Source organism: Syzygium oleosum, unplaced genomic scaffold (assembly GCF_021117445.2).
Source record: "Syzygium oleosum isolate NSW1041296 unplaced genomic scaffold, Sole_v2.1 Sole_v2.05, whole genome shotgun sequence".
Taxonomy (NCBI): domain Eukaryota; kingdom Viridiplantae; phylum Streptophyta; class Magnoliopsida; order Myrtales; family Myrtaceae; genus Syzygium; species Syzygium oleosum.
Genome location: NW_026607489.1, coordinates 2,391,593 through 2,413,704, shown reverse-complemented (window position 1 = coordinate 2,413,704; position 22,112 = coordinate 2,391,593). Strand labels below are relative to the sequence as shown.

Below are 22,112 nucleotides of genomic sequence, written 5' to 3'. Positions count from 1 at the left end.
GGCTCTATGTATGGGGGCTTCAATGTGATTCAGATTCGTCTGATTTAGCTAAAAAATACTTTGGATGTGCCGTCACTTCAGACTCTTAAGTAAACATCGTTCAAACAAACTAAACCACTTCAATCTGATAGGCCTAATGGAAATTGCCATAGTTCAGTGTACACAAGTCAGCAAAAAGAGAAGGAACAAAAGCATCTAAATTGCATCTCAAACATTATATAGTCAGTCTTTGGTGTGTAATAAGTCTTTCAGGAGTCATGGGTAGATTTTACGTACATTTACCGTAGACACAACAGACAATATCGAAAGGTGATCTAAGAGCTCGTTGAACACAAGAATCTGACCAGCGCATACAAATCTTAATCTTATCCTACCACTGAATCTAGATTCTATGTTGGTAGTCCTTATAACTTTTGCAATCTATAATTCTGTCTTCCTTTCCCAACAAAGCAGCTCAAATCATGAATTTGATGTACTTTTGAAGGAATTCCATGCATTTCTTGTTTCTACTAATCCAACTGAATTAAAAGAGGATGATTCTTTCAACCGACTTATGAAACCCAAAACCAACATGAATTGCCCCAATTTAAGTATTTCTGGGACTAGAATGGGTCATTGCCCAAGCAAACCTATATTTGAGTTCGCTCAGTTTTTACCACAAAGCAATGTGATCTTGTTCTTGTAAGGGATCTTGAACGGATGAACATAACGAGGTAATAGCATTACATGCATGATGACATAGCAAGAAGGCGACACTTCATGCAGTGGCAGCCTCTTATTTTTTCATCAAAACCAAAAAAAAGGCGACGTCCAGACTAGTCCTACGTCTAACTTATACTGGCACTGCACTTGTTGAAACACATACCACACAGCAAGACTAAGAAACTCTGCATTTATTAGAAGCAAAACAGGACAATACCACTGGATTACATAGAGAATGCTCCCACTTCAGTTGCTACTATGCTTTCTTCACTCCGATCTTCTCGGCTTCAGCATTGCTTGCATTGGGTGAAGCTTATGATCCGTCGATACCAACATGTTGACCCTTTCTTCCTCGCCATCCTTCAGTCGCCATTCAAACTCCTGTACTAATCTGCCGATGGCCGTGCAAGATATTAACATGGCCTGAAGAGCTCCGGCACAAACCCTCTTCCCTCCTCCAAAGGCCGATGTCTTGAACAAGTCTGCCGGGTCATACTTCTCATCAAGAAACCTCTCGGGCATCCACTCTTCTGGTTTCTCATACTTCTTTTTGTCATTGTTACATCCATGTCTGTTTATAGCAATCTAAAACAACACAATTCGAGTTTCAATTCCTAATCCAACATCCGAGACACGGAATTGGCATAAAAAAACCATGTTTACTTATCTACCTGGCTTCCAGCTGCGACAAAGTACCCTCCTAATTGGGTATCTGCGTGTGCATAGCACAGAGGAATTATCGGAACTGGACTGTGTTTCCTCGGAGTTTCGTGGAATACAGCATTCAAGTACGGAAGCTGAGACAAGTGGTCCTCCGCGAGGGTTTCAGAACCACAAACTTTTCGAATCTCCTCAATGACTCGATCCTGTCAAGGAAATTACAATTAGTTGAAGTGTATGTACGAAGTCAGAGACGATGGGAAAAATGAAAAAGGCTAATTAATTAGCTAAACCTGACATTTGGGATTCTTAGCAAGTTCATACAAAGCCCACTTTGTTGTGACCAGAGTGGTATCCGAAGTCTGGATGATCACCTCCCAAAGCAAATTGGTAATCTGCTCCTCAGAAAGCGTCTTGGCTTCGGACATCAATAAGTCAATATAGCTGTTCGCTTCCCACTTCAGATGGTGACCCAACTTACCACAAAAGCTACCACTAATTCAAGAAAATAAGTTGAAAAGCTGAAAAGACAGTGGCCGTGTTTGGAACTGCTTCTCCAAATTGGTTTCTGCTTTAAAAAACTGTTTAGCATTTAGTACCGGTTAATTCTTTTGAAGCCATCCATGAAAAAACGTTTGTTTCCGGACCACCTATCTTTCCAGTTGTTTGCCTTTTCTTCTTAAAGCATTTTAGGAAGAAAATGCAAGAACACAAAATAGGTGTCCTAATCCACAATATAGACTATTATATATAGAAATTTCGATGGCAGTTTCAATAAGAGCAATAATCAAGTTGCAGTCTCCTGAGCAGACTTCCAAGTTAAGCAAAACAAGTTACTGTAGTTCTTTTTTTCCTTAAAAGATTTCAGATTAAGGTTCTCAAGAGAACTTCAGAACAAGCGTTACCTCCCCTGAAGCAATTCTCCGTTTCTGCTCCTTGATTAGGGTTCTTGCCACCACTGTCCTGCGGAAAGCCAGTTGTTCAATCTTCTTTTCCCAGCTTTTGTTAGGAATCCACCTCAGGTAAGGAAAGAAATCCCTCCAGTCCACCTCAATTGAACCAGCCATCATGTCCAACACCATAACCTCGAACATTTCCTCTTTGGACAATGTTGTCCCAAGATCCTCCACATATATGGAATTCACATCTCGTCCCAAAACCTGCAATGAAATTACCAATTGACCCTGATCTCATGCTTTTGTTTCTTTTTATCGAGAAAGGTTGGAAAGAAGCGGTAGCTTACTTGTTTCAGTGCCAGCGCAAAGAGCTCACTCTCGCAGACTTTCCTGAAAATGACCGCTTCAAGAGGATGGCCATCCACAAGGGCATGTAATTGTCTAGAAACGTTTTCCATCATGGTGTCTCGGCGGGACCATAGCTGCTTCTGCAAATAGATGCACACAAGCATGCAGTAAATCCCTGGTTATGCCACATAAATCAAGATTTTAAGCATGTAAGGTTGGCAGGCACGCATGTGTACAGGTGCACATGCCCAAAGAGTCTCCTGGCAGCTTGCCTGAGCATTCGCACCCAATGCACCTGCAAGTACGTATCGCTTTGCCATCTTGTGAAATTCATCATAGTCACTCGTAGCAACCATGCATTTAGCTGCGAGGATCTGCAGGGCATGTGACAGCTTTCGCGTAGAGATTGACGAGAATCTAGTAACCATAGCCTGAAGGAAGAAAGGAGTATGCCTGAGCATTCGACAAACAGTTCACGCGATCCTATTAGCACAAGAATCATCAAAAGTTCGGTGTTGAGTGCACATTTTCCTGAAGTGTGTACTTATATGAAACTTCTTTCAAAATACCTTAATCCCACCCCCCGGTGAATATGTTACAATTTCTTTTTCTTTTTTCCTGTTAACCTCACTCCCTAGCCTAAAAGCTTGTGTCAGCCACTAGGTGGAGAAGTTTCCATTTCATGGTGATTACTCATAAACCAGTCTGCCAAATCCCAAAGGGACAAAGACTTTCCAAACATTTTGATCAGAAAGTCAAGAGACTCCTTCGAAAGGTTGTATAAAAAAGCCCAATACACATTAGATTAAAAAGATTTATAAAAAGATAGACTCTCTCTCTCTAAACTTTAGTTTTCCCTTTTTGGTGTTCTCAAAGCTTTTCCATTTGCATCACCTAATTCCAAGTTTCTTGTCCAAAAATATTTAGGTATCCCTAAAGGTGGCAAAAATGGGTGATCGATCCATATTTTAACTCACACTTAATGGGTTGTCTAAGGTTTATAATATGGGTTGTAATTTGTTTAATATAGCAAAAGCAATTGATGATGGATTCTACCGGGCTTGGAAAAAACCAACTTTCAACTCATTTAATCAAAGAGCAATCCTAAGGATACTCCCTAATAGACACTATCCATTTTTAAAGGCCATGTTGCTAATGGTAGTGGTCAGCTTACCAAATACCATTTAATACCGATGGCAGTGGCTAATATCGGAAAACCTGACGTGACATTAATTTGATATTAAATCGCCCAAACGTGGTTTGCTTGGAAAATGATATCATCAAAAGCGTGAATAAAAACCATCGTCTAGCCCTTTCCTTGCCCCCAATTTGACAAATTGGGGCTAAGATTGGGGCTAATTGGTCCACTCCGTAACCATAACCCTAGCCCTAATTAAGGTCCGCAAGCGGCAAGTCTTTCTCCTGCTAGTGCTGCCAATGGATCCCCTTGGAGAGAAGGTGCTGGAGTTGGCGTCGCTGGTGGTCCTCGTGGCCTGCCATGTTGTCCCAAGAGGTCGAGATTTGGTGTTGGTCCAGATCGACAATCGGGATCAAATTGAGCGATTCCTTTTTGACTTCCCTTCAAAACACGGTAGTTGTTGACATTGGGGACGAGAATGTCTTCGCCACCGCCATTGAATCTCACAGTAGCTACCCCCATTTAAGGTTAAAGATATGTTCTTCCCTTCTTTTATGTGTAAATTTTTGTGTGTTTCCTCTCTTCTTGTTCTTCATTGGAGGAGTTGCGAAGAGAGGGAGAAGAGAGAGAGAGAGATTAAATCTTTAAAAAAATTGGCGTCAGATAAGTTATTCTTAAAATAAATTCGTGTTGGATTTGTCATCAGAGATATGTGGTGGATTTAAGTGAACATTGCTTTAAAAGTTGTGACACTCAAATGAAACGATTAATTAAAAATTTATGCCATCAAAGTAAGCGCCGTATTAAATTTATAGTACCCGTAGTATTTTTTTGCTAAAAATTCTGTATGTAATTTCACATATTGTAGCTATATCTTATAAAATGGCACGAAATGCCAAGTGGCTAGGGTGAGACGGCCCTCACCAGCCCCCTCTCCAGTCCTTAACTAGCCATTAGTAATACCTCTTAGGCAACATCGGTGGAATTGAGGACTACCGTAGTAGTAGCACCAGTTTTGATGGAATAAATAGGGCCATAAGTTTCGGCCCACTTTGCAAAGGTCATGTAAGGTTTCTTCTCCTTCAACTGAAGCAAATTCCCCACTATGGGCGACCCAGGAACCTCTGCATCATATTCAAGTCCCCCAGAAAGAAACAAAGCACAAAATTATCAACACAAGACACAAAAAAGCATTCACATTTTCCCAATTTTTTGCTCAGCAGAAGCAAAGATTACCTGGTAAAGGTGGAAGAGTGGACTGGCCATTTATCTTCCTGGTAGAGCCGAATTTCCTCAAGAAGAAAGGGAAAAGCAACAACAATGAAAGCCCACCAAGAATGGCCCTAGTAGCAAAAGGCAACGGAAGTTCTTGCATATCTTGGAGCATGGTCATAGCCGCTCAGTAGAAAGCGAAAACACAGTGATTTTCGAATTGAGTGAAACAAAAATAGGCGACGAATAAAGCAGACAGCTTGGGGCTAATTTATAGGGAAAATGACACAAATGGTCTGTGAATTTTGGCCCAACGTGCAATGTGGTCTCTGAATTTTTAATTTATTCATTGTGGTCCATGGACAACATTAAACATTTTCATATAGTTTATGGACGAAATTGAGCATGTATCAAAAGTCCGGAAATCGCGTTTAACAAATTGAAAAATCAGGGATCACATTGCATATTGGGCTATAGTTCAGGGACCAAATTGGACAAATTAAAAGTCATGGACCACATTGCACATTGGGCCAAAGTTTATGGAACTTTCAATTTATTCAATGTATTCCTGGACTTTTGGTACATGTTCAACTTACTCCTTGAACTATATGAAAATATTTGATGTTATCTTTCCATTAGTTCAAGTTTAGGGACAACATTGAACATTTTTATATAGTTGATGGACTAAATTGAACATGTACCAAAAGTCCGAAGATCACATTGAACAAATTGAAAATTCAGGGATCGTATTGCATGTTGGGCTATAAGGACTACATTGAACAAATTAAAAATTCATGGACCATATTGAATACCGGGCCAAAGTTCATGGAACTTTCAATTTGTTCAATGTGTCGCTGGACTTTTGGTACATGTTCAACTTAGTCTCTAAACTATATGAAAATGTTCAATGTTGTCCTTTCATTAATTCAAGTGCAGGGATAATATTGAACATTTTCATATAATAAAGGGACTAATTAAATATATACTTTAGAGTCCGGAGACCACATTGAATAAATTGAAAATTCAGGGGTCATATTGCACATTGGGTTATATAGTTCAGCTATCATATTGAACAAATTAAAGTTCATAGACCATATTACATATTGTGTCAAAGTTCAGGGATCATCTGTGTCATTTTCCCTAATTTATATAATAGGAGCTATCTCCTAGGATAGATCGGTCGGAGCAATTGAAAAACGCAGAAGCCAGGTAGACTGAATAAAAGAGACTGGGTTTATCGATATGCTCGATATATCAATTGAAGCATGCAAGACGTTTTGCAATAAAACAAGAGGAAGCGAACGGTGAGCACTGAGCAAGAGCGAGGGAATATGGGATTCGGGAGACAGTGACCCGTCTGAGTGATTGGGCTCTAGTCGTCTTCTTCAGCTGTTAGGTACTCGGAAAATCTCACCAAGTTTGTGCCGTTTCTTGTCTTCTCACAAAATAGAGAAAGATGTTCGGTTGGAGGATTCTGAGGAGACAGAGCAGGTGGTGACATGGAAGAGTTCGGGGGAGGTGATATGCTTTCGGGGCATCTCATTTCTTCAGATTCTGTCCTCTTGGGTAGGATAGAACCAGACAATAAGACAAGTGCCTCAAAGATGATGATCACCTCTTGGAAAATGATCTTTTACAAAAGCAGGGGGGGTAAAATATTAGAATCGATCCATTTAAATAAACGAGGACATGTTTTAATAAGCTAGCAAAATGGATAACGATACAAATGATCACTTAACTTTTGCTTAATGTGCAATGTGGACCTTGAACTTTCAATTTGTTCAATATAATCCATGAACTTTAACCCAATGTGCAATGTGATCACTTTAGCCCAATATGTAATGTGGTCCATGAATTTTTAATTTGTTCAATATGATCCCTATATTTTATATACATGTTCAAACTAATCCCTGGACTATACAGAAATGTTCGACGTTGTCTTTGAACTTAAATTAATGGAAGGACAATTTTGAACATTTTCTTATAGTCTAAAGACTAGTTTGAATATGTATCAAAAGTTTAGGGGCTATATTGAATAAATTAAAAGTTCATGAACCATATTACACATTGGGTCAAAGTTTAAGGACTACATTGAACAAATTAAAAGTTCATGGATCACATTGCATATTGGGCCAAAGTTGAGAACCATTTGTGTCATTTTCCCTTGACAAAACAAATTAAAATTCCACACTTAAATTTGATAAATTTGGCCTTATTTTTTTAAAAAAACCTAAAAAAAGCGCATACGTTTGCTTGAGTGGATTTGCTTGGACATTAAAAGGAATACCATACATGATAGATAATCATCATCTTACCTAGAGATGGCAAAATGGGTTTAACTCATTTTTACTAGGCAGGACATAAATTGGTTGCCCAAAATTTTTAAAAAAAGTTTAAATGGGTCAGAAAATAAATGCCTAATTACACATGAGCCTTAATGGGTTTAATGGGTTGGGAATACAGCCATTTTAAACCCACCTAGAAAAAGAAACCACTTTTCATCCATCTTCTAGTGGATAAAGTACTCCACCGTCCTAAGCGGAGTGTTGACAATAATAATTGGGATAAGTACCGGAAGTTCAAAAACTTGTTATGGAAGTCCAATTAAATCTTAAAACTCACAAAAAGTTTAATCAAGTCTTAAGATTTGTCAAATTGGTGTAATCGAATCCTTTCGTTAACTCCGTTCAATTTGGCTAACGAAAAATGTTAACGTGTCATTTTTTATTATTTTTTCTCTCCTATGTGACGTTGACGTGGCTAAAACATGAAGGATAAGGCTAAAACGATGTCGTTTTAGTCAAAATATGATTTTTTTGATTTAAATATTGTTGGGCCGTGCTATTTCCACCGCTTATATAAATAAATCCACCCCATTTCTCACTAAAAAGGAAAAATCGCCCTCGATCATTCAATTGCAATTTAAAGTGGTAGCCCCAAATTTATTTACTTTCCTTCTTTTTTATTCTTTTCTATTTTTATTTAGAATCTAGTTCTCATAATTAAACATTTCACATGTTTTGTGTTTGTTTAATGTGGCTATCTCGTGTATATTAAAGGCATCATGTTTTCTTTTTTCTTTTTTTATAGATTTTACTTCCGTAAAATAAATTTTGTCGAAAATATCAATTTCCAAGAAATCTAATTCTCTTTTACGTTGTCAAGAAAATTTATGGGTTAATTATCAAGAAGAATCTACAAATTAACACAGATAATTTTGTAGAACAATCTTACTTCATAAACTTTTACTTTGTGGTGCATATCACCATCAAACCCTTTCTTATCTTGATATTCTTTTCGAAAACACTTGATGGATGATATTAATTTTTGTCAATCCAAAATAATGAGATTTCATTGGCATTTAAAAAAACATTTCTTATTTTATTAATGTTATGATTTAATTTAATTTCATATTTTAAATTTTCACATTGAAGAATATAACTATGATTTTATTTTAGAAATTATTTATAGAGAATTTTTTGTTTCATCGATCATCCTATTATATGTATATATGTATAAAAGACAGCTGATAAGAAGGAGTTTGTGGTGATATATACAACAAATGTGATAGTTTATAAACAAGTGATCGCGTTAAAAAAATGTCTATGTTAAAAATTTTCTGAATTATACTTGTCAATTAATTCACAAATTTGTTAGACAACGTTAAAAAGAATTAGGTTTCTTGAAAATTTCTCTTTAGACAAAACTAATTTCTACATAAGTAAAATCTAAATTTTTTTGAAAACATAGTACCTTAAATATACATGGAGTACCCACATGGCAGCTAAATCCTCTGTGGAAATAGAAAAAAACTAAAAAAAAGGAAAGTAAATAAGTTTTGGCCACCACTTTAAATTGCAATTGAATGATTGATGGCAATTTTTTCTTTTTAATGGAAATTGGGTGGATTTAATCATATAATGGATGGAAATAACACCGCCTATTTAAATTAGACAAAAAGAATAAACTAAAAAAAGAAGAACTAAGAAGCAAAATGGCGAGGGCCTGTGCCCTGTGCCGCTGCCCACCATCACCGAAAAGGGCTGGTGGGGGATGGCCGGCCAGTGGTTGGCCAGGGTTGCCGGCCCTCGGCCAGATCTGGCCGAGGGCTGCCAGTGAAGGGGGTCGGCCGGATCTAGATGGTGGAAGTGACGATCCTCAGAGATCAAACATTTTAAGCCGCATCCGACGTCGAGTAGTTTAAGTAACATGCATCTCAAACGTACTTTGTCAGTCTTTGGTGTGTAACAGGTCTTTCAGGAGTCATGGGTAGACCTGGGTTTACGTACATTTACCGCAGACACACCAGACAATATCGAAAGGTGATCTAAGAGCTCACAAAACTTAAGAATCTAACCAGGGCATGGGAATCTTAATCTTATCCTACCATTGAATTTAGACCCTATGTTGGTGGTAGTCCTTGTAACTCTAGCAATCTATAATTCTGTCTTCCTCTCCAACAAAGCATCTCTAATCATGAATTTGATGCACTTTTGAAGGAAATCCATGCATTTCTTGTTTCTACTATTCCAACTGAATCAGAAGACGATAATTCTTTCAACCGACTTACAGAACCCAAAAACAACGTAAGTCGCCCCAACTAAGTATTTCCGGAACTGGAACGGGTCATTGCCCAAGCAAACCTGTATTTGAGTTCCTTCTTTCAATTTTTACTACAAAGCAACGCGATCTTGTTCTTGTAGGGGATCTTGAGCGGATGAACATAACGAGGTAATAGCATTTCATGCATGATGACATAGCAAGACGGCGACTATTCAAGCTGTGGCAGCCTCTTATTTTTTCATCAAAACCAACAAAAAGTCGACATCCAGACTAGTTCTACGTCTTGTTTACACCAGCACTGCACTTCGTTGGAACACTTACCACACAGCAAGACTAAGAAACTCTGCATTTATCAGAAGCAAAACAGGACAATACCACTAGGTTACATAGAGAATGCTCCCGCTTCAGTTACGACTACGTTTTCGTCATTCCGATCTTCTTGGCTTCAGCATTGCTTGCATGGGGTGAAGCTTATGAGTCGTCAATCCCATTGTATCGACCTTTTCTTCCTCACCATCCTTCAGTCGCCATTCAAACTCCTGTACTAATCTACCGATGGCCGTGCACGATATTAACATGGCCTGTAGAGCTCCAGCACAAACCCTCTTCCCTCCTCCAAAGGCCGATGTCTTGAACAAGTCTGCTGGGTCATACTTCTCATCAAGAAACCTCTCGGGCATCCACTCTTCTGGTTTCTCGTACTTCTTTTTGTCCATGTTACATCCATGTATGTTTATTGCAATCTAAAAAAACACAATTCGAGTTTCAATTCCTGATCCAACATCCGTGACACGGAATTGGCATATAAAAAACTCTGTACTTATCTACCTGGCTTCCAGCTGCGACAAAGTACCCTCCTAATTGGGTATCTTCGTGTGCATAGCGTGGAGGAATTATCGGAACTGGACTGTGTTTCCTCAGAGTTTCATGGAATACAGCATTCAAGTATGGAAGCTGAGACAAGTGGTCCTCCGCAAGGGTTTCAGAACCACGAACTTTTCGAATCTCCTCAATGACTCGATCCTGTCAAGGAAATTACAATTAGTTAAAGTGTATGTACGAAGTCAGAGACAATGGAAAAAATGAAAAAGCTAATTAATTAGCTACACCTGGCATTTTGGATTCTTAGCAAGTTCATACAAAGCCCACTCTGTTGTGACCAGAGTGGTATCAGAAGCCTGAATGATCACCTCCCAGAGCAGAATGGTAATCTGCTCCTCAGAAAGCGTCTTGGCTTCGGATATCAAGAAGTCAATATAACTGTTCGCTTCCTGCTTCAGAAGGTGACCCATTACCACAAAAGCTACCACTAATTCAATAAAATAAGTTGAAACTGAAAAGTCAATGACCGTGTTTGGAACTGCATCTCTAAATTGGTTTCTGCTTTGAAAAACTGTTTAGCATTTAGTACCGGTTAATTCTTTTGAAGCCGTCCACGAAAACACGTTTGTTTCCAGACCACCTACCTATCTTTCCTGTTGTTTGCCTTTTTTTCTTAAAGCATTTCAGGAAGAAAATGCAAGAACACTGAATAGGTGTCCTAATCCTCAATATAGAATTTTAAATATTGAAATATTGATAGCAGTTTAAATAAGAGCTATGATCGAGTTGTAGTCTCTTGAGTAGACTTCCACGTTAAGCAAAAGAAGTAACTGCTATTCTTTTTCTCCTAAAAGAAAACGACACAAATGGTTCATGAATTTTGGCTTAATGTGTAATGTGCTTCGTGAACTTTTAATTAGTTTAATGTGGTCTGTAAACTTTAGCTCAAAGTGCAATATCGTTCCTGAACTTTTAATTTGTTTAAAGTGGTCCATGAACTTTTTGGTACATGTTCAATTTAGTCTCTGGACTATATGAAATTGTTCAATGATTGTCATTCCTTTAATTCAAGTTGAGGGACAACATTAAACAACTTCATATTGTCCAGGGATTACATTAAACATGTACCAAAAGTTCAAGGACCACACCGGACAAATTAAAACTTCTCCAATCACATTGCATATTCGGTTTAAACCATGGACCATTTGTGTAATTATCCCTTTGCCTAAAAGATTTCAGAATAAGGTTCTCAAGAGAACTTTAGAACAAGTGTTACCTCCCCTGAAGCTATTCTCCGTTTCTGCTCCTTGACCAGGGCTCTTGCTACCACTTTCCTGCGGAAAGCCAGTTGTTCAATCTTCTTTTCCCAGCTTTTGTTAGGAATCCACCTCAGGTAAGGAAAGAAATCCCTCCAGTCCACCTCAATTGAACCAGCCATCATGTCCGACACCATAACCTTGAACATTTCCTCTTTGGACAATGTTGTCCCAAGTTCCTCCACATATATGGATTTCACATCTCGTCCCAAAACCTGATATGAAAGTACCGATTGACCCTGATCTCATGCTTTTGTTTCTTTTTATCGAGAAAGGTTGGAAAAGAAGAGGTAGCTTACTTGTTTCAGTGCCAGTGCAAAGAGCTCACTCTCGAAGACTTCCCTGAAAATGACCGCTTCAAGAGGATGGCCATCCACAAGGGCATGTAATTGTCTAGAAACGTTTTCCATCATGGTGTCTCGGCAGGACCGTAGCCGCTTCTGCAAATAGATGCACACAAACATGCAGTGAATCCCTGGTTATGCTGCATAAATCAATATTTTAAGCATGTAACCTTGGCAGGCGTGCATGTGTACAAGTGCACATGCCCAAAGAGAGTCTTTAGCAGCTTGCCTGAGCATTCGCACCCAATGCACCTGCAAGTACGTATCGCTTCGCCATCTTGTGGAATTCATCATAGTCACTCATAGCAACCATGCATTTATCAGCTGTGAGGATCTGCAGGGCATTTGACAGCTTTCGCGTAGAGATTGACGAGAATCTAGTAACCATAGCCTGAAAGAAGCAAGGAGTATGCCTGAGGATTCAACAAACCAGTTCAGGCCATCCTATTAGCACAATAATCATTACAATTTCTCTTTTTTTCCTGTTAACCTCGCTCCCTCCTCTAAAATCTTGTGTCAGCCACTATGTGGAAAAGTTTCCATTTCTTGGTGATCACTCACCAAAACCCAAAATATCAAGAAACGGGACAAAGACTTTCCAAACATTTTGATCAGAAAGGAAGAGACTCCTTCGAAAGGTTGTATACCCGATACACATTAGATTAACACAGATTTATAAATATAAGACTCTCTCTCTAAACTTTAGTTTTAACTTTCTCGTGTTCTCAAAATCTTTCCATTTGCATTGCCTAATGTGAAGTTTCTTGACAGAAAAAATTTAGGCATCTCCAGAGGTGGCAAAATGGGTGATCGATCCAGTTGGGATTGAATCGAGTGATTCCTTGTTGACTTCCCTTCAAGGCACAACGACTGTTGACATTGGAAATGAGAATGTCTTCGCCACCGCCGTCGAACCGTACAATACCTTCCGTCCAACTGTACAATACCTTCCCATTTAAGGTTAAAGATATGTTTTTCCCTTTTTTTGTGCATAAATTTTTGTGTGTGTTTCCTCTCTTCTTTGAAGTTGGGGGGAGTGGAGGCGCTCTAAACTTATATCTCTTTAAAAAAAAGTGACGTTAGATAAGTTGTTCTTAAAATAAATTCACGTAGGATTTGTCATCAGAGATATGCTGTTGGAGTCAAATGAATATTTTCTTTTAAAGTTATGATACACAAATGATCAATTAAAAAGTTATTCTACTAAAGTGAGCATCGTAAGGAAGTTATAGTACTTGTAGTGTTTTTTCTAGAAAAATTCTGTATGTAATCTCATATATTGTAGTCTATATCATATAAAATAGCACGAAACGCCAAGCGGCTAGGGTGACACGGCTATTGCCAAGCCCCTCTCCGGACCTTTCACTGGCCATTAATATCACCTCTTTGGCAACGTCAGTGGAATTGAGGACCACCGTAGTAGTAGCACCAGTTTTGATGGAATAGATAGGGCCATAAGTTTCAGCCCACTTTGCAAAGGTCATGTGAGGTTTCTTCTCCTTCATTTGAAGCAAATTCCCCACTATGGGCAACCCAGGAACCTCTGCATCATATTCAAGTCCCCCAGAACGGTAAAAAAAAAACAAAGCACAAAATTATCAATACAAGACACCAAAGGCACTCACATTTTCCCAATTTTTTGCACAGCAGAAGCAAAGATTACCTGGTAAAGGTGGAAGAGTGGACTGGCCATTCGTCTTCCTGGTAGAGCCGAATTTCCTCAAGAAGAAAGAGAAGAGCAACAACAATGAAAGCCCACCAAGAGTGGCCGTGGTAGCAAAAGGCAACGGAAGTTCTTGCATATCTTGGAGCATGGTCACAGCCGCTCAGTAGAAAGTGAAGACACAGTGATTTTTGAATCGAATGAAACGAAAAGAGATGACGAATAAAGCAGACAGCTTGGGGCTAGTTTATATAACGGGAACCATCTCCAAAGACAGATGGGTCGGAGTAATTAAAAAATAGAAAGAGATTGGACGCTCCTAATTATTGATTTCTGCAATTTATTAATTGAAGAAGGCAGAATGTTTGCAGTAAAACAAGAGGGAGAGAACAATGAGCACTGAGCAAAAGTGAGGGAATATACGATTCGGGAGATGGTGACCCATTCCAGGATCGGGGTTTAGTCGTCTTCCTCAGCTGTAAGCAACTGAGTCTGGCGAGATCCAGCCGACCCTCGCCGACCACAAGCGAGAGCTAGGCGAGGGCTGTGAAGCGCTTGCTGGTTTTGGGAGAGGGTTGCGGCCCTCCGTCATACCTTGCGAGGGCTGCGAAGCCCTTACCTGTGACCGGCGAGGGTCAGCCGGCCCTCGCCTGTACTAGGAAGGGTTGGCCAGCAGCTCTCGGCAAGCTAGGAAGAAAAAAAAGAAAAAGAAAGAAAGGAAAAAAAGAGAAAAAAAAGAAGAAATATCAAAATATTATTAAAATTGTGAACGTTAAGGCTAATTGTGCCACGTGGAATAGCCGGTGTCCATATAAGCGATTTTCGGCTAAGATTAGCCGGATGGACCCAATTGGCAAAATATGAAAATATTTAGGATTCAATTAACAAAATCGAAAAGTTTAAGACTGAATTGGCAAAAATGCAATAAGTTTAGGACTCTTGAGATAATATTCCCTAAAATTTGTGTCTTTTTTGCTTTCTTATCAATAGAGAAAGATGTCCGAGGTTGTGAAGATTATGGGGAGGACGGATCAGGGGGCCGGCATGGAAGAGTTCGGAGGAGCTGATTTGCTTTTGGGGAATCTATTTGTTGGGAAGGATATAGCCAGGCAAATGGACAAGTGCCTCAAAGATGATGTTGACCTCCTGGATGTTTTGATAGGCTAAACACATGCATAAAAAAAAAAAAAAGGGATTGCGCACTTAAAATCTGGAGTAAACGTGGCTGTACTTTTTAAGAAACCCAATTAAAGCGCAACTCTTGCTCAAGTGAATTTTCTGAGGACGAGGTAGAAGATCTTTATCTTGCCAGAGTGACTAAAAAGGACCATAGTTAAGTTTTCCGTCCAAACGAATCTCCACGTGAGTAGATGTGGCAAATATAATGACATGTATAATGAACATGTTAACCACAATGACGCAATGCATCAAAGTGAAGCTGTTTCGCTTCCGGCACAAAAAAAAAGTGACAGTCGTTTGAAGATGGACTCATTCATATTTGGGGGTTTGTTCCGTTCAAAATCAAAGAAGAGAGAAAAGATATGAGATGAATATTAAAGAGAACAAAGTTAAAAGTTGATCAATTGGCGTCTCGCTTATTCACGGAGTTCGCTAAGATTCCACTAGAGATTCGATTCCGACTAGGGTTTTAAATCTGGAAAAGGGTTGATTAAGGTTTCGATATGCCTCCTCTCCCCCCAGATGGTTAGTTTCACACCTCGACTCCTAGAAGAATAGGGAAATGACACGGTCGTCATCCTACTTGAAAGACACAGCCTCAATTGCAAACCAACATAAACCTGTTATTAAAATATATATATATCAATCTATATATTAGATGAAACAAAGAGTTGGTTACATAATTAGACTTCTAAATTCCATTAAAAAGAATATATACATTTCCAAGCTAACAACAAAATCCAGCAAATTCTTCTTTAGACATATTCAACACGTACCCAAATCCAATAACCAAAAGTTCTCCGCCGATGACGCACTCAACCTAGTAGCCACTAGTTGAAAAACTTGAAGAATATTTGGAATGAATGAAGTGACCAACCATAATTCAGTGAATAGTACATATCTCTTCTAAGCAGATTAACCATCCACTATGCATTTTTATAAAGCAATACAGGAAACTCAATAATCCTAAATCCAGTATATAATATACGTAAAATATAAAAAAATGAAGTATATCATGTCAACAAAATTTTATACGTGTAAGATACTCATTCAATCAAGAATATTAAATCAAACATCAATTCTCCATCCCATTGATCAATCTAATGCTCAATATCCAACTATTGTCACACTTAAAGCCTCGTGCCAAGAGCTGCCAATATTTCCCCTTGGCCAGCTCTCCAGCTATATCAATCAATGACCCGCACAAGGACATCCTGAACATAGTATGCATATTCACAACCCCTTATAAGGTTTAGAACATAGCGACAATGAGCATGAAGCCAATAACTCATTCTCCAATAACCCATAAAGCCAATCCAAGATCCATCTCATAAACCGAGTTCACAAACCAAAAGATATAAACTTTCACAATCCAATTCATCAAGCAAAATACATTTACTAAATCATACTTCATTCCATTTTAGAATTCATTTCATATACCAGTTCACAAATTAGGATAACCTTTCCAATTCCTTTTATAAAGTATTTCTCAAAACATTTTCCGAATAATCAACTCACAAACTATTTCAAATCACCAAAAGGGATGTACACACTCAATCCGACTTTATGCAACAAATATGCTCTAAAATATCACTTTTTCATTTTAACAAAGTAATATTGTGCACATAAGACATCTAATCCTTATTACTTTTGAAATATGAGTTTTCAAATTAAAAGAAAAGATAAGTAGCACTCATAGCTAACCAAAAGTCCAAATCTGAAACTATGCCGCCTGGAAAGTTTCAAAATCCTATCAATGAAGGGCAAAAGTACACTATAAGTGCCATAACTTGTGTACGGCGATCACTTTGGTGCCATAACTTTTTTTCGGATCACTTTGGTGTCAACTTTTTTGAAAATCGATCACTTCAGTGCCAAAGCTGACATGGCACGCCGGAAATCTGATGTAGCTCTTTTTTATTAATATTCGATGCTGAGATGGCTGGCCGGAGTAGGCCGGAGAGTCCAGTAAGCCCTTATAGCGAAAACGACGTCGTTCAACCTTTCTCCCCCAAATATAGGAACCCTAAATCGGCTAATTGGACATATTCCCCAATTGCAAACCCTAACCGTCCATATTATTTCCTTGTTTTCCCACAATTGACAGCCAAAGGTTACAAATGAATGGCAGGAGCTTCACTAGCGGCTCAAATTCGTTTGAACGAAGTGAAGAAGAAGGTCGGTTCTTCTGCTATTGTGGATTACCGAGTCCAAGAAGAACATCTTGGACTCGATTGAACCCCGGGAGAAGATTCCATGGATGCGCTAGGTATAGAGAAGCTCGAAGTGCAAATTCTTCAAATGGGTTGATGCGAAATTTTCAGATCGAGCAACAGAGGTGATAGTGAAGCTACTTGAAGCTCGACATCAACTTCCACCTGCATTAATGGACGAGTTGGACGAGTTGGACGATGTCGACTCATTGCAAGCTGAAATGAAGGCTTTAGCATCTCTGGCCAACCATTTGAAGAAGGAAGTTCGAAGGATGAAAATCGAAAGAAAGTGTTATCGATTGTTGATTGTGTTATTGATATTTTTCATAGCCTATTTTATGGTCAAATGTAATGTCAGTTATGAGCAAAAGTTTCTTAGTCTACCATAATTTAAGATAGGCTTGTACTATGTACGTGTATTTGGCAATTTGTAGCTACGGTTGTGTTATTAGTTTGCTGCAATTTTTGTATGTAACAAGAGGTTTGCTGCAATCTATGACAAATGGAAGGTTGGAATTTATTGGTTCTCATTGTTGAGTTGCTTAGTATTTTGTTGCTGCATATTTTGATGCAGTTTTGCCTCATTGGCAGCATATTTATTGCATATTTTTGCTCATTTGCTGTCTTTTGCTGCACTTCCTCATTTGCAGCATATTTTGCTGCATATTTTTGCTCATTTGCTGTCATTTGCTGCACTACCTCATTTGCAGCATATTTTGCTGCATATTTTTGCTCATTTGCTGTCATTTGCTACACTTTCTCATTTGCAGCATATTTTACTGCATATTTTTGCTCATTTGCTATCATTGCTGCACTTCCTCATTGGCAGCATATTTTTGCTCATTTGCTGTCATTTGCTGCACTTCCTCATTTGCTTCATATTTTTGCTCATTTGCTGCACTTGCTCATTTGCTGCATATTCACTTGCTCATTTGTTGTATTTTTTTCATCTGGTTAGATGGTTGCATATTATGGAGTAAGGCTCACTACTGAAAAATGAGGTGCTGCAAGTGCTGCAACTCTGCGTAGCAGCAAATTATGAAGTCGTCACAAGTTCAGCAGTTGACATTTTAGTGCCAAATGTTTCTAATCGTGATCACTTAAGTGCCAGTCGTGGTTCAAAAGTGATCACTTAAGTTCTAGTCGTGGTTCAAAAGTGAGCACTTAAGTGCCAGTCGTGGTTCAAAAGTGATCACTTAAGTTCCAGTCGTGGTTCAAAAGTGATCACTTAAGTGCCAATTGTGGCCGAAAGTTGATCACTTAAGTGTCATGCCGTGTGTTTCTTTGAAAAATGGAGACTTTGGTTCCAACAAACCAATCTTTAAACCAGATCATTCCAGAATCAAAGCAGTAACTGTACCAGCACTGCTCACCAGCACCAAACCGCCCTAAACCATACTCATAAACTGGTTCAAACAGCCCCCAAACCATATTCAATCACCAGCTCCAAACAGCCCCCAAACCATATTCAAAACCGGTTCAAAATGCTTGCACCAGCACGTGCTGGCGTGCTGGTGCAAGCACTATACTGCACTTCCAAATATGACAAAATCAGCAGCTACCATACTATACTCCCAAATAGTAACCATACTATACTCCCAAATAGTACAAAATCAGCAGCTAGTACAAACACCATACTGCACTCTCAAACAACACAAAATCAGTAGCTGGTGCAAGCACCATATTGCACCTGAAAATAGCACAAAAAACCAGCACTAATTCCCACCCTCCCCACCAACTGCATCAGTAAGTTTCTTTAAATATTAACTTACTGATGCAACTTAGAAGCACCACACTACACCAGTACTATACTAAAACAGAACAAACACGTATGCAAAAATATGGAAATCACAACCACCTTAACCACGGTAAACATCGAATTTAGTCATTACACACAAGATCCCATTAGTCAATAACATTCCAGGACTACAAAAAATCAACCTCCTATTAGCCAATACGGTAAACCTCCCTAATTTCACAAAAACTAACAATCACCTCAACACCCTCCCATTAGTCAATAGTGATAAGTCCACCATTTCCTTTTCCTTTCGACGGCTTCTTGAATTGATTCATAATTCTTTGACTCTTTCGAACTGGACGAACTGCAGGTTATTCTTCTGAAGATGCAGGTTCTTCAATAGCTGGAGCTGCTTCTTCTTGAACTGCTGGAGCTACATCTTCCTCAACAACTGGAGCTGCTTCTTCTTGAACTGCTTGAGCTGCATCTTCTTCAACAGCTAGAGCTGCTTCTTCTTGAACTGCTCCAGCTGCATCTTTTTCAACTGCTGGACCAGCAGGTTATTCTACTGGCCTTCTTGTTCGAGATTTCTTCTTAGGCGCAGCAACTATCTTCTTCTTACTGGTGTTGGTGGCTGTTTTGGAGCTGTCAGCATGTGCTGGTTGATCAGGAATTAGTGTTGAGTTTTTTGTTGGTGGCAGTTTACGAACACTCTTCTCTGCAGCCACCCTTCTTCTCTTTGGACCAGCTGCTTGCGACGTTGGTTGGATTCTTTTTGGTGCAGCTCTTGACTCTTGGCTTGGGCCAACTTGAGATATGAGAACCTCTGAACTCCTCCCAGGTTACAACATAATCATGGATGAGAAGAAGCAATATTGTCATAAAAGTGAAAAACTCACGAATGAAATGCATGAGATGTACAAAACTTACATGCAAAATAGTCATTCCAGTATTAAAGTCCGTATAAATTCCATAACCATATTGCCTTAATCTTCTGCCGAGGGCCCCTCTTGTTTGATATGGTGCCTCACTTTGAGGAACCTGAGCTGCTTGTTCAGTTGGTTTTCTTCTCAACTGATAAGAACAAAACAATGTCAATTAAAGCCAAAGTTTGCTCACTAAAGATTAATACAAATACATATAGCTTACTGGATATTTTCTCCTAGCCGGTGCAACAGTCGAGGAAGAGGTTGCCCTTAAACCTGGGCCTCCGGTTGGCTCTTCAGCTGGTTCTTGAACTTGGCCTTCAGGCCCTTCAGCTAGACAATCAGCATGCCTATCAGCTAGCCCTCCAGCAGGCCTTTCAGTAGCCCCTTCAGCTGGTTCTTGTGCTGGCGCTGCACTTGATCCAATTTGAGTCCCTCCACTTGGCTGTTGAAGCAACTGATGTTGCTTCTTCAAATGACAACCACTTTTATTGTGACCTACCTCACGACAATATGAGCATTTTATCTCTACACCTGACCTGCTCATCTTCTTACTTCTGGGCTCTCCCTCCTACTTTCTTCGTCTCCTTTTAGGCCTTCCCATTTGTTTCTTAAGTGGTAAAGGATGAGGGGCTTCATAATTTGTCGGCTCCCTGAATTTTGTACTTCTAATAGGCTGCATCATGTGCTGGTACGCAGCAAGATACGTGCTTTTGTGGTAGTAACCATGCAGGTAATCCTTGGGATTTTGGTATTTCGCTTGGATGGCACAAATAGCATGTGTGCAGGGAATTCCAGAAAGTTGCCAAGCTCGACATGAGCACTTTAGTTTGTCCAATTGGACAACATACTTGTTTGTTTTTTCCATGACCTCATAGCCATCATCTCCATTCCAGATAGGATGACAGAACCTAATACTCGCCAAGTTGTCATCCAATCTTTTAGCAATCCTAGGACCACACTGTCCAGTCCACTTCGCAGCCTCATCTCTCTGTTTTTGCAGCCTTGTCATGACTATCACTTGAATATCCTCAAGTATGCTGATGATTGGTTTGCACCTCGCCTCTAAAATTCTGCCATTGAAGGCTTCACTAAGATTATTATCAATGATATCGCTCTTGAATTCTTCACTGAAGAAGGCCTTGCACCAATGCTTGGGTTCAGTTTGAAAAAGTGCTTCATAACCGTCCTTCGTTAAGTCAAGCAGCTGCTGTTTGTGAATTCTAAAATCAGCCATGTTGGTGCTCTTAGCTATCATCCAAAATTGCTTCTGTAGTTTCTCCCCTTTGTAGATCTTTGCCCAGTTTGCATATATGTGCCTCGCACACATCCTATGTTCAACAAATGGCATCAACTCAGCTAGAGCAGGAAGAAGTCCCTACAAGAATTCATACATCAAGGCATTAATAAAGGCATGTGCAAGATAAAATGTCATAAATATTGTTTGTGCAGTTGCACCAGCATTACCTTTTGTTGGTCGCTCATGAATGCCCAACCTCCTCCATTAGTGATCTCAAGGTCTGCCATCAAATTTTTCAGGAACCACGACCAAGTGTCCTTGCTCTCTACCTTCACAACAGCCCAAGCAATTGGAAACATCTGATTATTGCCATCCCTCCCAATGGCAGCCAGCAATTCTCCCTTGCACACACCCTTCAAGAAACATCCATCTAACCCTATGACTCGTCTACAACCAGCAACAAATCCCCGCTTGCATGCATCAAAGCAAATATAAATTCGGTCAAAGTTAGTCCCATGGTTAGGCAGTGGCCGCTCCACAACCTCAACATAAACTCGACTATCCGGGTTTTGCAGCCTACATTCTCCAACATATTCCCAAATTTGACCATATTCTTCCTTGTACCTCTCTAGAATTTTTCTCATCACCTTATACTTGGCTCTTTTACACTGATTGAGTGACATGTTAATCCCTTCATGCTCCCTCACCAACTGCTTCAGCTGAGCACTTTTCACATCAGGCATCGCTTTGATGGTATCGAAGAAGTGCTTCGACAACCAAGCACTCGTTACCCTTTTGTTGTCAAACATGATGGAACAAGTATGTTCCTCCTGTAATGACCTAATTTGGAATGACCCGTCCCTCTTTGAACGTGCGCCATATATCTTCCACGAACAACTAGGTTGAGAACACTTTGCTCTAACATAGTCCTGCGTATTTCGAGTGAACTGAAGAGTCCTCTGTTCAGCTATTGAATACTTGATAATCCCTTCTTTGAATTGTTTGACATCAGAAAATTTCAGACCTACAATCAACACGAAGAAGAAGAGCGGATCGTATAACGGATACTTACGTTTCCTTCTGCGCACAACGGGATCATCATCTTCATGCTGATTTTCAGAATTATCATTCTTCATCGTAGCCACTTTCTTC

The 22,112-nt window shown here is 39.4% G+C and overlaps 3 protein-coding genes across 3 annotated transcripts; all 3 read right to left on the bottom strand.

The window, feature by feature from the left end:
- Nucleotides 1-691: 691 nt before the first annotated feature.
- Nucleotides 692-3,070, bottom strand: LOC115680888 (ent-kaurene oxidase, chloroplastic-like). The gene is made up of 5 exons (XM_056311812.1): nucleotides 2,606-3,070; nucleotides 2,268-2,522; nucleotides 1,656-1,820; nucleotides 1,374-1,568; nucleotides 692-1,287 (listed from the first exon to the last, which is right to left on the bottom strand). Exons 1-5 carry the CDS (start codon nucleotides 2,768-2,770, stop codon nucleotides 970-972), a joined length of 1,098 nt encoding a protein of 365 aa, XP_056167787.1. The 5' UTR covers nucleotides 2,771-3,070; the 3' UTR covers nucleotides 692-969.
- LOC115680887 (ent-kaurene oxidase, chloroplastic-like) lies at nucleotides 692-13,803 on the bottom strand. Its single transcript, XM_030604728.2, has 9 exons — nucleotides 13,665-13,803; nucleotides 13,384-13,544; nucleotides 12,231-12,392; nucleotides 11,957-12,097; nucleotides 11,618-11,872; nucleotides 10,629-10,790; nucleotides 10,348-10,542; nucleotides 9,791-10,262; nucleotides 692-815 (listed from the first exon to the last, which is right to left on the bottom strand). Exons 1-8 carry the CDS (start codon nucleotides 13,801-13,803, stop codon nucleotides 9,945-9,947), a joined length of 1,533 nt encoding a protein of 510 aa, XP_030460588.1. The 3' UTR covers nucleotides 692-815; nucleotides 9,791-9,944.
- Nucleotides 13,804-20,291: 6,488 nt separating this feature from the next.
- On the bottom strand, nucleotides 20,292-21,615 carry LOC115680848 (uncharacterized). Its single transcript, XM_056311325.1, has 2 exons — nucleotides 21,188-21,615; nucleotides 20,292-21,098 (listed from the first exon to the last, which is right to left on the bottom strand). The coding sequence occupies exons 1-2, from the start codon at nucleotides 21,602-21,604 to the stop codon at nucleotides 20,292-20,294; spliced, it is 1,224 nt and encodes a 407-aa protein (XP_056167300.1). The 5' UTR covers nucleotides 21,605-21,615.
- Nucleotides 21,616-22,112: the final 497 nt, after the last annotated feature.

Bases quoted from the DNA above. Each gene is read 5' to 3' on its own strand.
- LOC115680888 (XM_056311812.1), bottom strand. From the start codon at position 2,770: ATGCTTGTGTGCATCTATTTGCAGAAGCAGCTATGGTCCCGCCGAGAC. The intron at 2,523-2,605 runs GTAAGCTACCGC...ATTTCATTGCAG, and splicing joins TTGCGCTGGCACTGAAACAA to GTTTTGGGACGAGATGTGAA. The intron at 1,288-1,373 runs GTAGATAAGTAA...GTGTTGTTTTAG, and splicing joins TTGTCGCAGCTGGAAGCCAG to ATTGCTATAAACAGACATGG.
- LOC115680887 (XM_030604728.2), bottom strand. From the start codon at position 13,803: ATGCAAGAACTTCCGTTGCCTTTTGCTACCACGGCCACTCTTGGTGGG. The intron at 12,098-12,230 runs GCAAGCTGCTAA...ATCTATTTGCAG, and splicing joins CATTGGGTGCGAATGCTCAG to AAGCGGCTACGGTCCTGCCG. The intron at 11,873-11,956 runs GTAAGCTACCTC...CTTTCATATCAG, and splicing joins TTGCACTGGCACTGAAACAA to GTTTTGGGACGAGATGTGAA.
- LOC115680848 (XM_056311325.1), bottom strand. From the start codon at position 21,604: ATGAGAAAAATTCTAGAGAGGTACAAGGAAGAATATGGTCAAATTTGG. The intron at 21,099-21,187 runs GTAATGCTGGTG...GAATTCTTGTAG, and splicing joins TCATGAGCGACCAACAAAAG to GGACTTCTTCCTGCTCTAGC.